Below are 16839 nucleotides of genomic sequence, written 5' to 3'. Positions count from 1 at the left end.
AATCTGTATCGGTGAGATAATAAGATAATGGAGTTTATACTTAGTTTGCTAATATGTTTGGTACCCCCTCTCTCGTTTGCAGACTGAGGAGTTGTACCAGGTGATTGAAGGTCAAAACGACACAATGGCTAAGCTTCGAGAAATGCTGCACCAGAGTCAGCTTAAACAGCTTCATGTATGTGAGGATGACCCAGGGCAGGAGGCATCACTTGAGGATGTGCCACTCTCAGCCACGGTCTTGGTCTCGGTGGTCTTCTTGGCTGCTCAGTGCCGGGCCTTCTTGTGACGATGCTTTTCTCTCTCTTTTCAGAACTCAGAGGGTACTTCCCCAGCTCAGCAACAGGTGGCTCTGCTTGATCTTCAAAGTGCTTTATTCTGCAGCCAGCTTGAAATACAGAAGCTCCAGAGGGCAGTACGCCAAAAAGAAAGGCAGCTGGCTGATGCTAGACGATGTGTGCGGTTTGTAGAGGCTGCAGCACAGGAGAGAGAACAGCAGAAAGAGGCTTCTTGGAAACATAACCAAGTAAATCATTAATCGTTGTGTGGCAGTGTGTAAAGGTGAACTTTGCCCTGGTCATAACTTTTTATAGGGATAGCTTGTGTTGAACTTACTTAATCTAAGTAATTCAGTTCAACATTTGCTAACCCTTATTCTGTATGCCAGGTATTGGGCTGTGTTGTGGAAATACCAGAGTGAGTATCACAGGCACTTTCCTCCTAAGATACTTGTAATATAGTATGAGAGACAGTCTTGTAAACAGTATTTCAGTGTGGCAAATATTATAGAGGAGGCATAAGGATCCTATAGGAATATATAGGGAGAGCTGAGGGAGCCAGAGAAAGCTTCACAAAGGAGCATATTGTCTAAGATTATTCTTGAAGGGTGGGTAAAAGTCATGAGACAGAAAAGCAGGAAGACCAACCGAGTGAGAGGAATGGCCTGCATAGTTAGCCATGTGTGCTTTTTTAAAAAATTAAAACACATAATTCTTAAATAGTTTCTTGTTAGCTTGGAAAAAATGCTCCCAGTTCTTCTTTAAGATTTAAAAGCATGGGTAGTAATCGTGTATCCTTGAGCTTATTGATAAAGGATCCATGTTTACACTGGAACCAAATCCCACTTAGTGCTTATATAGATATATCACTTTTAAGCCAAAAAGTAAGTATTGAATCAGAGTATTAATACTCCCATCCACAGTTCCCATAGTTTCCCTCATCCTATTTGACCCTTGTAGTATTTCTTTCGTAATTTTAAGAATGGCACTTTTTGCTACTTTATTTTTTTGGTCTCTATGCCTTGAAAGTTTTAAGGCCTCCGTATCTAATGACCATGTGAAAATTTTAGATTGTTTGAAAAAGGGAATCTGTTTAATTCAGGAATTGCAAAAAGCCCTACAGCAGCTACAAGGAGAACTTCAGAGTAAGAGCCAACAGCTTCATACCCTGGAGGCTGAAAAATATAATGAGATTCGCACCCAAGAGCAGCACATTCAGCACCTCCACTACAGTCTGAGTCACAAAGAGCAGCTGCTTCAGGTGAGTCCACAGAATGACTCAGCTAAAACTGGGTTCACAGGACACGGGCATTTATGTTCATATCATCTGTCCACTTGTGTTGAGTACCTCCTACATGTAGATCATTGAGATGTGGGAACCAGGAGGATTCAAAAGAAATAGAAAGTACAATCTGTGAACCAAGATGATAACCAGCAAGTGTAGGAAGTAAGAACAAAGACCGGAAAGACTTCAGCGGTAAATATTTAGCCAATAGTTATTAAGCATCTCTGTGAGTCAGATACCAGGCCAGGAAGAGGAAGATGAAGAGAAGATATGTCTTCTGCTCCCGCTGAAGACCTCTATATATCCAGCTATTTAGGTGATAAAATGTAAGTTATAGGGAAAAAATGGAAGACTAAGGGAGAGAGTGGTCAGTTCTACCACCTACTCTAAGATTTAGTCACATTGAATACCTTATACTTCACTGACCATATGATTTTTTTCATAATACGCATACATATATTATACCTACATTTTTTCTCTGACAGAAATACCTCACACAGCCTCTTGGGAAACTCCTAGTGCTTGCTTTAAGAGCAATGTAACCTCCTTCCTGCGAACTTTAGTGACACCTTCAGGCAGAGTTAGACAGTGCGTCCTGTGTTCCCCCAGGAGACGTGTTTCTGTATACTCACATATATATGATGCAGAATTGTTAGCGCTTTGTGTGTCTGCTATCTCTGCTAAACTGTGTTCCCCTTGAGAGTGATCACATTGTGTTTTTTATCCTGAAACACTAACAGATTGCTTGACACAGTGTAGGAATTCAGTTAATACTAAGTAAAATGAATAAAGGGAATTATTTCTTGGTCCTGATAGGAATTTCGGGAGCTCCTGCAGTACCGAAATAACTCAGACAAAACCCTTGAAGCAAATGAAATGTTGCTTGAGAAACTTAGGCAAAGAATACAAGATAGAGATGTTGCCCTAGAGGTATGTACCATAATTCTGCTCATGATGCTATGGGTTATTCTGTCCCCAGAGGGACTATAGAAATGTGTGTTAACTGATTTTGCTGCTTTTTGGAGTTGATTTTCTATTCTTTTATATTTGGAATCTTATTGAATAAGCGTAATCAGAATAGTGGCTCTTACGGAGCTTTGGGATGCTTATTTTGCTTGCAGCGGGCTATAGATGAAAAGTTCTCCAGCCTAGAAGAAAAGGAAAAAGAACTGCGTCAGCTTCACCTTGCCATGAGAGAGCGAGATCACGACTTAGAGAGGCTGCGCGGTATCCTCTCCGCCAATGAAGCTACCATGCAGGTTAGAGCAAACGCCGTCATGACTCAGCATCCCTCTCCCACTTGGATTCCAAGCCTGAAGCATCACCCCTTCCATCATTTGCTGAAAATCAGGATATGTGTTTTATATATTAAAAAATACAAAACCAAACAAAAATAGCAGTCATTAGTTCTGTTATCATAGACTATGGAGTGAGAAGTTTTAGCACTTCTAGTATGAACTCTGTAGGACAGGGCAGTGAATATGGATTCATAGCTCTAATTTATTTCTAATCCCTGCCAGTGTTTATATGCTTTTATAGAACCATTGCTCAGATACAACTGTTATATTGTATTTTTCTCATTAATATTATGTACATGTCTGTGTATAACCACAGTCAAGAGTCCTTGTTTCTCTTATTAATATTTACTCTGGGCTATTTTTGTATATTTCTTTTAGATCTTTAATATCTAACCATCTGGAACTTCTTAAAGAAGTTCTTCACTTCCTCCAAAATACTTTATTTAGGACATACATTATATCTATCTCTCTACAAACTAGATAAGAGTTTCTAATAACAAAAAATAGACTAATATGGCATTGTTAGATTAGATACACAGTTTTTCCTTTTGCAAAATAAATAGATAAGATAATGGAGGAGATAATGTAAAGGTGAGTCAGGTCTCCTGTTCATGCTGAGGAGTGTGGGGTGGCTCTTTGACTTAGCAACTGCTGTCTCTGTGACTGTAGAGTATGGAGAGTCTCCTGAGGTCCAAAGGCCTGGAAGTGGAACAGTTGTCTGCCACCTGTCAGAACCTCCAGCGGCTGAAAGAAGAAATGGAAACCAAATTTAGCCGTTGGCAGAAGGAGCAAGAAAGCATCATTCAGCAGCTACAGACATCTCTGCATGACAGGAACAAAGAAGTGGAGGCAAGGATTTAGTTAACTTACGGGCCATCGGTTTAGTGATGACATAATCTCAGTCTTGGATTAGGACTCTCGAGGTCTAAGAGACTGGTGACCCAAGTGTTTAATTCCATCCTGTGCCTGAGCAGGTCATTGGCTTTCACGGGAATTTTTCCCCTACGCCTATAAACTCAAGGGAACAATTATCTTTCTCAAAGAAGTTATGTGAGAATGAGATCTAAAAAATATACCCACAGTATGGTAACTAACCTTTGTTATGGTGCGTATGCTGCGTCAGGCGCTGTTTTAAGAGCTTACTGCTACTGCTTAGTCGCCTCACTCATGTCTGACTGTGCAACCCTATGGACTGTAGCCCACCAGGCTCCTCTGTCCATGGGATTCTCCAGGCAAGAATACTAGAGCTGGTTGCCATGCCCTCCTGCAGGGGATCTTTCCCACCCGGGGATCAAACCCTGATCTCCTGCACTGCAGGCAGATTCTTTACCACTGAGCCACCAGGGAAGCCCCGTTTAAGATGGATACTAATTCACTGAATCCTTGCAAACCTATGAGGTACATACTGTTATTCCTCTTTTACAGTCAAGGGAACAGACTTCTGAGGTGAATTAACTTATCCAAAGTGACATAGCTAATAAGTGGTATAACCAGTGTGCAACCCAGATGGTGTGGCTCCGCAGTTTTAACCACCATGTATTACCTCCTAGTGTAGACCTAGGAGCTACATCACCGTGCTTATAAAAACAGTGCTTGTTGTTTTTTGCAGTTTATCATAGTGTGTTCCCCTATAAAGTTAAACTGGGGAGAAAATAAATGGAGTGCCCCTTTATCCCCAATATTATGTGCCCTGAGCATATAAGGAAAGGACTTATTTTAGAAAACAACATGTAAGTTGTCATTCTAAGTTTTTTTTTTTTTCTGTATTATTAGTGTTCATTCACTGTGTATTGACAGTCTTTTATGTGCAAGGCCTGTGCTAGATCTGGGGCAACAAAAATGAGTAAAACATCATACTTGCTGTCTCTTCTATGAAAGATTCTTTTAAGCCCTTTGATGTGTATTAGAGGGAATTCTTTCCTCCAGAACTTACACTCTCTCTCCTGTATTAGGATCTTACCGCAACATTGCTCTGCAAACTTGGACCAGGGCAGACTGAGATAGTTGAGGAGCTGTGCCAGCGTCTACAGCGGAAGGAAAGGATGCTGCAGGACCTTCTGAGTGATCGGAACAAGCAAGCGGTGGAATATGAAATGGAGATTCAGGGCCTGCTTCAGTCCATGAGCACCAGAGAGCAGGAGAGCCACGTAAGGACTAATGCACAGGCTGGGAGAACATCGCCCTGTACATTTATAGTCCACACTACAGAAAGCATCAGACCCTTGTAACTTGTAAAATTTATGTTGTCTTAAGTCCATTCTATTAGCTTTTTTCCCTTCAGCCTATTGACTAGACTATAGTTTTACATGAATCATCAAGTGAAAGTCACTCAGTCGTATCCAACTCTGTGACCCATGGCCATACAGTCCTTGGAGTTCTTCAGCCAGAATAATGGAGTGGGTAGCCATTCCCTTTTTCAGGGGATCTTCCCAACTCAGGGATCAAAACCACGTCTCTCGCATTGCAGGCAGATTTTTTACCAGCTGAGCCACCAGGGATGCCCATATGAACTATTTCTAGAACACTTTGCTTTTGGAGGGTGCCTAAATAATACATATTCCCACTCATTAAGTTCATTATGTATTGATAACATTTTCCTTTCCTTAATGTTCTGATCATTTTGACCATAAGAAATATGGGGTTCTGGAGTGTTTTGATTTCAATTCTAAATTATCAAGACTTGAGTGATATTTTGTTTCTACCCCAGATATGGGGAAGCTTATTCTTTGTACATTTTCTCTTAATTCATGTAAAGTCTGAGTTATCTTAAGAGGGAAGAAAAGATTTTTTTCAAAGCCATGATGAGAATAAACAATCTCATAGTAATATGGGATATAGTAATTTCAAAATAACAATGCACAAATATTTCTTTTTTTAATACAAATTTATTTATTTTAATTGGAGGCTAATTACAATATTGTATTGGTTTTGCCATACATCAACATGAATCTGCCACAGGTATACACGTGTTCCCCATCCTGAACCCTCCTCCCACCTCCCTCGCTGTACCATCCCTCTGGGTCATCCCAGTGCACCAGCCCCAAGCATCCTGTATCCTGCATTGAACCTGGACTGGCGATTCGTTTCTTATATGATATTATACATGTTTCAATGCCATTCTCCCAAATCATCCCACCCTCTCCCTCTCTCACAGAGTCCAAAAAACTGTTCTATACATCTGTGTCTCTTTTGCTATCTCACATATAGGGTTATCGTTACTATCTTTCTAAATTCCATATATATGCGTTAGTATACTGTATTGGTGTTTTTCTTTCTGGCTTACTTCACTCTGTATAATAGGCTCCAGTTTCATCCACCTCATTAGAACTGATTCAAATGTATTCTTTTTAATGGCTGAGTAATACTCCATTGTATATATGTACCACAAATATTTCAAAAGCAAATTCTTAATTTAATCCTCATTTCCATATATCTTTCTCCTAAAGGCTAGAGTCTGATATAGTTGGCTTGTGCTACATTTCAGGGACCTGTCACTCAGAATTCCCCCTAGTCAGTTTTCAGAGGGAAATAGATTCTTACCATTGCCTACGTTATTTGACTGTAATAGTCTCTAATGCTTCCTTTTAGTATGGGATGGTTATATTCCACTCATCCAATTCTTAGGCCCACTGAAGTAAATACACATTTTGTTAGAAACATGCTGCTTTGTGCTGCAGAAACTGCTTTTAGAATGACCTAACAAAATCATTGTAAATTATTTAAAAATTTAGCAGGAGACTAATGAGTCTTTGAGTTTTCTTTTTCACCCTTTTGTCATGTGAAAGAATTAGTCTTATTACACTTAATATATACATATATGTTGTGTATGCGTTTGTAGTAAAATAATGGAATCTAAGAGATGCCTGAAATTACAAAAGTCTTCAGCTCCAGGAAGAGTAGTGATTGTATTCTTCTAGATGTGGTTCTTGAATTTTATATGCAGAACAATCCCTCAAATAGCTTTTAAAAAACATGGCCTCAAAAATCTGCATTTCTTACAAGCTTCCAGATGATGGTGATGCTGCTGGTCCAAGAACCACATTTGGGGGAGTGGTGCTAAAAGCAGCATTACTAGAAAGAGTCAAGCCAGTTAGATCATATGTATGACACAAGATATCTTGTGTATTATTTACTTTGTTTCTTCCCATAGTCTAACAGATTTTTATTAAGGCAAATTAATAACGTACTGTTACATCTAAGATGGTTATGTCCAAATCCCTAAAGAGTCTGAATTTTCCATGTTAAAGCTAGAAGGTTATTCTTTCATTTCTCTTAGAAGTTATGGCGAGGGCTCAGATTCTTATTTAAAACAGTAGTAATTCTCCCCAGAGATAGTTGATGCTATATCTGACATATCCATCATCTTACATTCTTAGTAATTTTAGTCTTAGTTTATTATTTCTGGATTTTCTGATTAAATGCAGACTTTCTATGTGATGTGCATGCTAAGTTGCTTCAGTTGTGTCTGACTCTTTGTGACCCTGTTGACTATAGCCCACCAGGCTCCTCTGTCCATATGGATTCTCCAGGCTGGAACACCGGAGTGGGTTGCCATGCCCTCCTCCAGGGCATCTTCCCAACCCAGAGATCGAACCCATGTCTCTTATGTCTCCTGCATTGGCGGGCAGGTTCTTTATCAATTTTTTCCTTATTGTGCCATCATGTGTCTTAGTAAACTATGGGATTAGAAATGAAATAAACTGGTGTGATTTTGAGGTCCAGATTCTCCTGGTCATGTGGTCTGATAAAATGTTCCTGTGTGATTCATTCAATATCTAGGTCTTGAGTGCCTATGTATTGAGTGCCTTCTCTGGGCCAGACTCTGTTCTGGGAGCTTGGGATTCAGCACTGAATAAAACATCACAGTGCTTGCTCTTAGAAAACTTTCATCCAGTTGCAGGTGTTGGGGGAGAGAGAGACAATAATAGATATATTGATTACTGGTAAGTGCAATGTAAAAAAAAATGTAGCAGGTCAGCAGAAATTGGGAGTAGATGAGCTTGCTGCATTTAGATAGGAAATGCAGAAAAGGCCAATCTGAAAAGTTGAAATTTGGCAAAGACCTTGAAGAAGGAAATGGCAACCCATTCCAGTATTCTTTCCTGGAGAATTCCATGAACAGAAGAGCTTGACAGGCTACAGTTCATGGGGTCACAAAGAGTCAGACACAACTGAGTGACTGACACTCTCCTAGACATTTTAAGGGAGCAAACCATGCAAATGACAAATGTTTGAGCAAGACCATCCACGCCAAAGGCACATGTATCCCCAAGTAAAGAAAGATATCAGTTACCCAGTTCAATATGTTATTAGCCTGGCATTTCTAGCAGAACCAATTTCAGATGAGTTTATCTATGATAGACATGTTGTGTTCTGTTTTTCCAGTATTCTGTCTATGACAGACTTTCTTTCCACTCCTTGACTGTTTTTTCCTGTAAAATGAAAGCAAGGAAACCATTTCTTAGAGCCCCACTAACTTTTTTTTAAATGGTTGGCTTTTAACAAATGACATCAGAACACAAATTTTGTTTTAGTAGAGTCTCTGTCTCATGTTGCTTGTGATTTCCTTACTAGGCTGCTGCAGAAAAGATGGTACAAGCTCTAATGGAAAGAAATTCAGAATTACAGGCCCTGCGCCAATATTTAGGAGGGAAAGATTTCATCATGTCCCAAGCACCCCTCTCTAACCGACCAGCTGAAGTTACCTCCATCAGCCCCCATCTCGGAGAGCAAACTGATCAAGTAAGAACTATAGACTTGTATAGATGTTTATGCCAGCTGCATTTTCTTTTTATATCTGAGGCATAAGTATGATAATTTTAATTCCAAGTTGTGTGAGGATGTTCCAAGTCCTGTCATTGTGATCATGATTCCTGTATCTTCCTAAATCCCCCAACTCTTCCAATTTTTAGGGTTCAGTGCATATACCCTCCAGAGATGATAGCACTTCATTGACTGCCAAAGGGGATGCTAGCGTACCCAGGTCCTCGTTAGGTAAGTATCAAATTTGATTTCATTAAGGAATCTCCGTCTTTCCTTCTTGTAACACTCTGTTAACAGATTTGGCCAAGACTCTTTCCTTTCCTACCTTAATGGAAAAAATAAGCTTGGATTCCACTGAAAGACTGAAGATATATCTATTCTTGGGAGAACTGACTTTACCTTACATTGAATTAAAGCTATTGTTCTGGCTATACAATTTGGCCCAAAGAAGCTGCATCCTAATTTTCCTTTTCAGATAGCTTTGCAGGGACTCAAGAATGCAGGAGGCAGTGTTTTCAAACCTACACGGCAGGACCATGGGGCTGATACCTTCTCCTGAGTATCTTTGAAGCAAGCTGAGGCTACTTACTACATCTAGACATAAGCTACATTACAGTATTGAGAAGAGTAGGCAGTGTACATTGAGTCATTTGCCAAGCTCTGCCCCATCCAAGAGGTGGTTGTAGGCCTTGAACTCCATAAAAGTAACTGAATTATATGTGAGGTGTGAGCAAAACTCAAAACGAATGCCTTAGATTAGTCTCAGAGACCAAAATATCAGGATCTGGAGAAGTGTTACAGAAACAAGGGCTCACCATGATTAGTGTCTTGGTGATTATAGTGCTGATAGAAGTGTTGTGGACTTGAAGAATTAACTTACAGTTTTTTAAATGATTTTCAGAATGTAAAAACTTTGTGTCTGTTTTATAGTATAGGGCATTGTGGAATTCATAGGTAAGCTGTGCAGGTAATCATTTTTTAGTGGGAAACTTTATTCTAGTCGAAGGGTAAAGATGCTGGATTTGTTTAATTTACTCCCTATTTGCCTTTTTAAAAAAGCATCTTTCCCCAATTTATTTTGTAAATTTCAAACCTATATAAAAGTGGGAAAAATAGTACAGTGAATACCCATGTACATTTTTATTAAGATTCACCAACTGTTAACATTTTGCCACTTTTGCATCATTTCTTGCATGTATGTGCGTGTACACACAGATGTAATGTTTTTTCTGAACCATTTAAAAATTGCAGAGATCATGACACTTCATCCCTAAATACTTCATTAAACAAGAGCAATCTCCTGGGTAACTACAATTACCAAGTTCAGTCAATGTAGCTTTAACATAGTCCTAGCATCTACTGTGCAGTCTATTTTCAGGGTTTCCATTGTCCCTGTAATACTCTTGATAGCTGGTTGTTTTCTTCCCTCCCTACCGTCATGGTTCTTTAGTCTCCTTTAATCTAGAACCATTTTCTAGCCTTTTTTGTCTTTTTTGGCATTAGCAGTTTTTTCAGTTTCAAGTGTAGTTGATTTATAGTGCTGTGTGTCCCCAGTGTACAGCAAAGTGATTCTGTGTATATATCTTTATCAGATTCTTTTGCATTATGGTTTATTACAGGTTATTGAATATAGCTCCCTTTGCCATTCAGTCGGACCTTGTTGTTTATCCATTCTGTATATAATAGTTTGCATCTGCCAGCCCCCAGTTTCCAATCCAGCCCTCCGCCATCCCCGCTCGGCAGCCACAAGTCTGTTCCCTGACACTGGCATTTTTTAAAGCTCTGGGCCAGCTAATGGCCCTCAGTTTGGCTCTGATTGTCTCCTCGTGGTTAGATTCAAGTTAAACATCTTTGGCAAGAATGCTGCTTGGGTGATATCTTTCTTGGTGCAATGCCTCAGGAGCCCATGTTACTACTTGTGTTATGTTCAGTGATGTTAAGTTTAGTCATTCGGTTAAGGTTGTATCCACCAGATGTCTCCGTTGTAAAGGTTCATTTTCGCCTTTGTAATTAATAAGAGATAAGTGATCTGCCCAAATACCTTAAGGTGTTGATGGTTCTGTTTCCCACAGCCATTCACCCAGTGGTTTAGCATCTTCAAGCTTGCTTGTACCCACTGTTACTTTGGTAGTTTAGAAGACTGATTTTCTGTTTCTAAAATTCCTTCTTTCTTTAGTAATGTGTCTTCTTGTATAAAGAAGAGGTGCCCTTTCCCTATCCTTTCTGTTCCTTTTGTTTGTTTATATCAGTATGAAGTAATGGCTTGTTTTTTTTTAAAAAAATATTTTATTACCCATTTCTGTCATTCTTCCACGTGATGACCAAATTATTTGGGATTTGGCTAATTGGAGCCCCTTCAAACTGTTTCTCTGTCCTTTCAATAATTCTTCATCAGTTTTTGATTACTTCCATACTTTCTGGCACAAGATGTTATATAATTACCTTTTTCTTTGCCTGCCTCAACCCTGAAATTATCCATTACTTCAAGGAGCTCTCTAGTTCCTTTTAATGGGTAATAGCATTTATATACTAATACCTGGGCATAAGATAAGTTCATAACTTCAGGTATGTCCTTTGCTTCTAGGCCCTTTTAAGTGAAAAGAGCTAAGGATGTGTATGTGTGTGTGTAACACCTTTTGATACTGGTTCCTCTAATTCCAGTTTAACAGTAAAAGTTCTTTCTCTCCCTTATTTTATATCTCCCTTCTCCCAACATTGAGAAACCTGGTTACCTATAACATCACTATATTTATATATTTGCATAATATAGAAAAATAGTTTCAGAATGGCTATATGAATACCACTATCAAAAGTAAATCTATTAAATAATGTTTAAAATTTCTTTGTAATTCTTATTATCCTTAGAATATTTCCAACTGAGGATGTACAGTTGAATATTGGATTCAAAAATTATTTGGATTAATTTTTTAAGTTGTATTCTGGGTGATTATCTTATCTATTTGCCGTTTAGTTTCATTCATTTTTGTTAGTATTCAGTTTTGGATTTTTCTTCCTCATTATTGTTGAACTAACTTTACCCATTGATAATAAAACATTAAAATGGTTCCAAGCTCAAAAATAGAGAAAAGTGTACTCAGAAGTCCCATCTACTTCTCTGTCCTTTCTCTCCTGTTTTCACTCATCCTCTGAAGGCAACTGGTTTCATTTCTGAGGTATCCTTCCTGTGTTTCTTTTTACAGAAGTAAGCAGATTAATCCTATGTGTATATGTAACATGCATGCGTCCCCTTTTCCTAACATAAAACATACTCCATAGATGTATTCTTTTCTAAACAGCTTGTTGTACTTAATATCTTAGAAATCACTCCATATCAGTTCATAAAGATATTCCTCATTCTTTTTTACAGCTATATATAGAACTTCATCGTGTGGATATACTATATGTATTCAATCTTCTTTTTATAGGCTTATAGATGGATTGCAGTGTTTTGTTATTACAAATAATGCTGCAAAGAATATCCTGTGTATGTATGTTTTGTTGTTATTGGGTTGCATCTTAGAATAAATTCCTCAGAAACAAGGCAGCACAGATCGTATTATGTTGATACTGATTGTAACTAGCACTATGTATTCATCTTTAGGGGACTTGGATACAGTTGCGGGGCTGGAAAAAGAACTGAGTAATGCCAAAGAGGAACTTGAGCTCATGGCTAAAAAAGAGAGAGAAAGTCGGGTGAGTTTTCTAGTTAAGTCTAATTTCTAAGTTCCTATTTTTTTTTCAAAAGAGTTTTAAGTATTCAAGAGGGAGAGAACATATGTGTAACTATGGCTGATTCATTGATGTATTATAGAAACCAGCACAACATTGTAAAGCAATCATCCTCCAATTAAAGGTAAATAAATTTTTTTAAAAAACTTTTTTAAAAAGGAAAGAGTAGAATTCTCCAAGTATAATATCTGGGTCCAAATGCAAGTTGAGCCTTTTTTCTTTCTAGAGAAAAGTAGAAATTGCTTAAAACTTTTTAAGTGCTGAAAGAGCACAGTTTTCTTTACCCATATCTAACTGGAATAAAATAATTATAGCAGACTTGTGAAAAAAATGAAGTGCTATATAATTGCTGCTTATAATTATGACAGATCCATGAAATTAGTTTTAGAAACATAGAACAAGAGACATTCAAGAAAGATCCATAATGTTTATTGAGAACTTGCTGTATGTTATGCACTGCACTGGGCATTTAAATTAGCACTAATATTTACAACTCTGCAAAGTAGGTTAATGTTGGCCCTATTTTACAGAAGAAGAAGCTGAAACACTGTTTTAAAAGATGGAGAGGAATTGTTATGTGGCTATAAAATACTAAAGCTGTGATTTAAGCTCAGGTCTTCTGTGACTCAGCATGCTTCCTCAGAAGTCCTTTCCTGGAGCAGATAATTTTTCCCATCCATATGCTCTGTTTCTAGTGACAGTTTTCATCATTTTCTTAGAAGAGGCCTCTCAGCCTTACAGAATCCCTTCCCCTTCTGCCTCCCTATACAACTAATTGTTTGTCCAACTTGGATGAAGAGAGAGGAAGCTTTAGGGCCACAATATAGGGTTACAGGCTAAAACTAAAAACCTTTATGTCACTATCGCCTCTACTGTAGAAGATCAGACAGTGTCATGGGTCCCTAAACTAAGTCTGGTTGGCCAGTCTATATAGCTCCTCAGTTTTTGTTCCACCTCTTTCCCATAGTTAAATCTATAATATAAAACCTGTGTTCATATTTGTGATGAAATTATCTTATTGTATTTCTTTTCATTACCACATCTCTCCTTACAAACAGAATCATGTTATATGACTCAAGTTTTGAGGATGTGAAATTGTGTGGTATTTTAAAAATACGAGTTTAAAAAAAAATCCCCTAGTTTCCCTCCTTTTCTAAAATTTCGGTTCTACCCTAGCCATTATGTTGTTCCTGTTTCTCTCACATACACTCAATTAAGACTAATGTTTCTGGACTTCCCTGAGATCCCACATGCCATGCAGTACAGCCAAAAAAAAAAAATTAAAAAAACAAACCAATTTGGTATGTTTTGTAGTGCTAACAAAAAGTAGAGGACATCATTAAAACCACATTACAACTTCCTATGAAACATCCTTTGATATCACACGGTGTGGTTTATGGATCTGATCCAGTAGCTCACTATTCATGTTCTAGTTTTTATTTGCACTACTGGTTGATAATAATATGATATGGAAAAGCATCTGCTTCAGTGTCAAAATGTAACCATGACACCCACTGTTTCCTCTGCCCACTGACTTCAGGATTTCTTTCTCCACAGATGGAACTCTCTGCACTCCAGTCCATGGTGGCTGTGCAGGAGCAAGAGCTGCAGGTTCAGGCTGCTGACATGGAGTCCCTGACCAGGACCATACAGATTAAGGAAGACCTCATAAAGGTCGTTCAAAGCTTTTGAAAGACTCTTGGAAATGATTATAGCTCAGAATGCCTTCACCTTCAGACAGCACTTGGATTCATTGAGTCCCTGTGCCGGTGCTTGTCTTCTGGATGCGGTGCTTGTTTGAGCCTCTTGGTGTTACCATATTCTCTCTGACTGATATCAGAGTGGCTCAGATTTCATGAAGAAGCTATTGTTACTATCACGGCTTATTAATATCCCACTTAATGCGTAGTAGATTATTTCAAGAGCATTTGTTCCTCTGCTGAATAGCGTTTTTTTTATTACTATTTTTATTACTAGTTTTTTTACTTTTAGGACCTGCAGATGCAGCTGGTTGATCCTGAAGACATCCCAGCTATGGAACGCCTGACCCAGGAAGTCTTGCTTCTTCGGGAAAAAGTGGCTTCAGTAGAATCACAAGGACAGGAAACTTCCGGAAACCGAAGACAACAAGTAAGCTATTGGAGTACAGGCCTTATTTTTACTGCAAAATCAGCAGTGAACAAGATGTCAGTTACTTATGATGGTGGCTGTTGCTGGAATTTCATCGAGAATCTGTGCTCCCAAGTTCCCCACCGTGGCCAGTAGCAGCCACAGGTGCTGTTTTCTACCACGTGTGGTTCCATTGTAACCACTGCCCCAGATCTGACCTTTCTTGAGTGCCAATCTTGTTATTAATCGAAAGACCGGTTTACCTGTACTCCTCCGTGTCTCTGTTACCATGTCTCTAGACACTAACTACTCATCTCACTCCAAACTGGCTTTAACGCTACCAGTTCCCTTAAACAGGTTACCGGTCATGCATTATCACAGGTCGTCTTCTTTAGAGCACTTTACTGTAGCTCACAGTGACACCTGTCTGTGACTGATGGATGTCTTTTCCCCAGCTGGATAGTAAGTTTGTCCTTAGAACCTGGCACAGAGAAGGGGCCCAGTTAATGTTTACTCAGTGGATGAAGAGCACTTGTGAGTCCTGCTGTCTGTGTCCCTCTTGCCCTATCCTGGCTTTGTCTCCCACTCCTCCCTCTTAGCCTGTCTCCTGTGTTTCTGGCTTTGTTTTCTTCTTTCTTCTTCTTCCTCCCATAGTTGAATTCTGCCTTACAGAGTTTAAAAGATAAAAACTTAATGACAAATATGACATTGACTTGAAAACTGTAGCATACTATATAGAAAGGTTAAGTCAGTAATGAGATAGTGAGCTGTTTGAGTCATTGTCCGTGCTAATACGTTCTTTTGATCTCTTTCTCAGAATTAACTGTGGCTTCATGTTTCTGCTTGCATGTTGCTTCACTTCTTTTTCCCCTCAGTTGCTGCTGATGCTCGAAGGACTGGTAGATGAGCGGAGTCGGCTCAATGAGGCCTTACAGGCAGAGAGACAGCTCTATAGCAGTCTGGTGAAGTTCCATGCCCATCCAGAGAGGTGAGAGAGTGACTGCATTTTTTCCTTTTATTCCTCATTACGTGAAGATGCCTACAGCTTACAAAGTGGGAAGAAAAAGAAAGTGGACCATTACTGGGGTCCAATTTGTCATTCGTTTTATGGATTCCTCTGAGCCTCAGCGTCTAAATTAAGTCAGGAATACTTCCTGTTTCATGTAGTTATTGCAAAGATCAAATGAGAATACATGTCAGGTGTCTCAATTAGTACCTTGCATGTAGTAAGAACTTGTATATTTCTTTCATTTGTCTGCTCCTTGTCCTATTAAAGGCTGCTTCATTATATTCTAATAATAAGAGTAAGACTATAAAGGGCCCTGATATTCACTGAATGTCACTGAAGAAAATATATTTGTTGTTATGGCTACTATTACTGCAAGATTACCAATAGCCATCATGATGAATATGTTTTCCTGTACCTCTTAATTTTTGGTCATATATATTATTATCTTTCTGGTACATTTTCTGTTCTCTTTTCTCTTTATTTTTTTTCTTGTTTTGTCTTCCCTCCTAGCCCCTTTCTTTGTTTCCTAATTTTTATTTTTGTCACTCTTCAGCTTTCTCTAATGTATTGCTGAGTCAAATTTGTTTTCTTTCTCTTTCAAGAAAATGAAGGCAGAGGAAGGGTATGATAGGACCACTTATGTTACTTGTTAAAGAATCTGACTCTGTGAACTGGATTCCTTCTCAAAGTACTGTAAAGTTTGGTTAACAAATGACAAAACATATACCTTCAGTAGCAACCAACCCTACTTGGCTCAACATGAATTCAGTTTACAGTTAGTTTTTCCTGGGTTTTGGTTTTTCAGAGAAGGCAATGGCACCCCACTCCAGTACTCTTGCCTGGAAAATCCCATGGACGGAGGAGCCTGGTAGGCTGCAGTCCATGGGGTTGCTAGGAGTCGGACACGACTGAGTGACTTCACTTTCACTTTTCACTTTCATACACTGGAGAAGGAAATGGCAACCCACTCCAGTGTTCTTGCCTGGAGAATCCCAGGGACGGGGGAGCCTGGTGGGCTGCCCTCTATGGGGTCGCACAGAGTCAGACATGACTGAAGCGACTTAGCAGCAGCAACGCATTCAGTTAGAAAATGAAATTTCTCCTAGTAACCTTATAGTGGTGTTAGCTAAATATTAGGAACTATAATTTTATGTCAGATTGGCCCAGAATCTCGGATAAAAGGACAAACTTTACAGAAAGCAGACCTTGCTAGTCTACCAGCAATGAACACAGGTGCCACAACAAAGACCACATTCATTGATTGTATTCTAGAGACACAGTAAAATGTGTCTCCTAGAGTCTCATGGCTCAGAGTGGCACTGTTGGCTCTTTGGAAGCATCTATGGACTCATTATGGGCTTTCCTGGTAGC

General features: G+C 39.0%; 1 protein-coding gene across 7 annotated transcripts in view; it reads left to right on the top strand.

Annotated features, from left to right (window-relative positions):
- Positions 1-16839, top strand: part of PDE4DIP (phosphodiesterase 4D interacting protein) — a 239510-nt gene that overhangs the window by 171209 nt on the left and 51462 nt on the right. For all 7 annotated transcript variants that reach the window (XR_824629.1, XR_824628.1, XM_010832825.1 and 4 more), the window contains 13 exons: positions 83-175; positions 311-523; positions 1378-1536; positions 2377-2490; positions 2682-2819; positions 3528-3707; positions 4811-5005; positions 8433-8600; positions 8771-8852; positions 12223-12314; positions 13908-14024; positions 14343-14480; positions 15335-15447. Coding sequence is in view for 5 of the 7 variants with exons in the window: in XM_010832825.1 (XP_010831127.1) it covers positions 83-175; positions 311-523; positions 1378-1536; positions 2377-2490; positions 2682-2819; positions 3528-3707; positions 4811-5005; positions 8433-8600; positions 8771-8852; positions 12223-12314; positions 13908-14024; positions 14343-14480; positions 15335-15447 (1802 nt within the window). In the remaining 2 variants the exon portion in view is untranslated. The remainder of the gene's footprint in view (positions 1-82; positions 176-310; positions 524-1377; positions 1537-2376; positions 2491-2681; positions 2820-3527; positions 3708-4810; positions 5006-8432; positions 8601-8770; positions 8853-12222; positions 12315-13907; positions 14025-14342; positions 14481-15334; positions 15448-16839) is intronic.

Source organism: Bison bison, unplaced genomic scaffold (assembly GCF_000754665.1).
Source record: "Bison bison bison isolate TAMUID 2011002044 unplaced genomic scaffold, Bison_UMD1.0 scf7180017862278, whole genome shotgun sequence".
In the NCBI taxonomy this organism is placed as follows: Eukaryota; Metazoa; Chordata; class Mammalia; order Artiodactyla; family Bovidae; genus Bison; species Bison bison.
The sequence above is the reverse complement of the archived record's forward strand: the minus strand, read 5'-3'. Positions and strand labels throughout refer to the sequence as shown.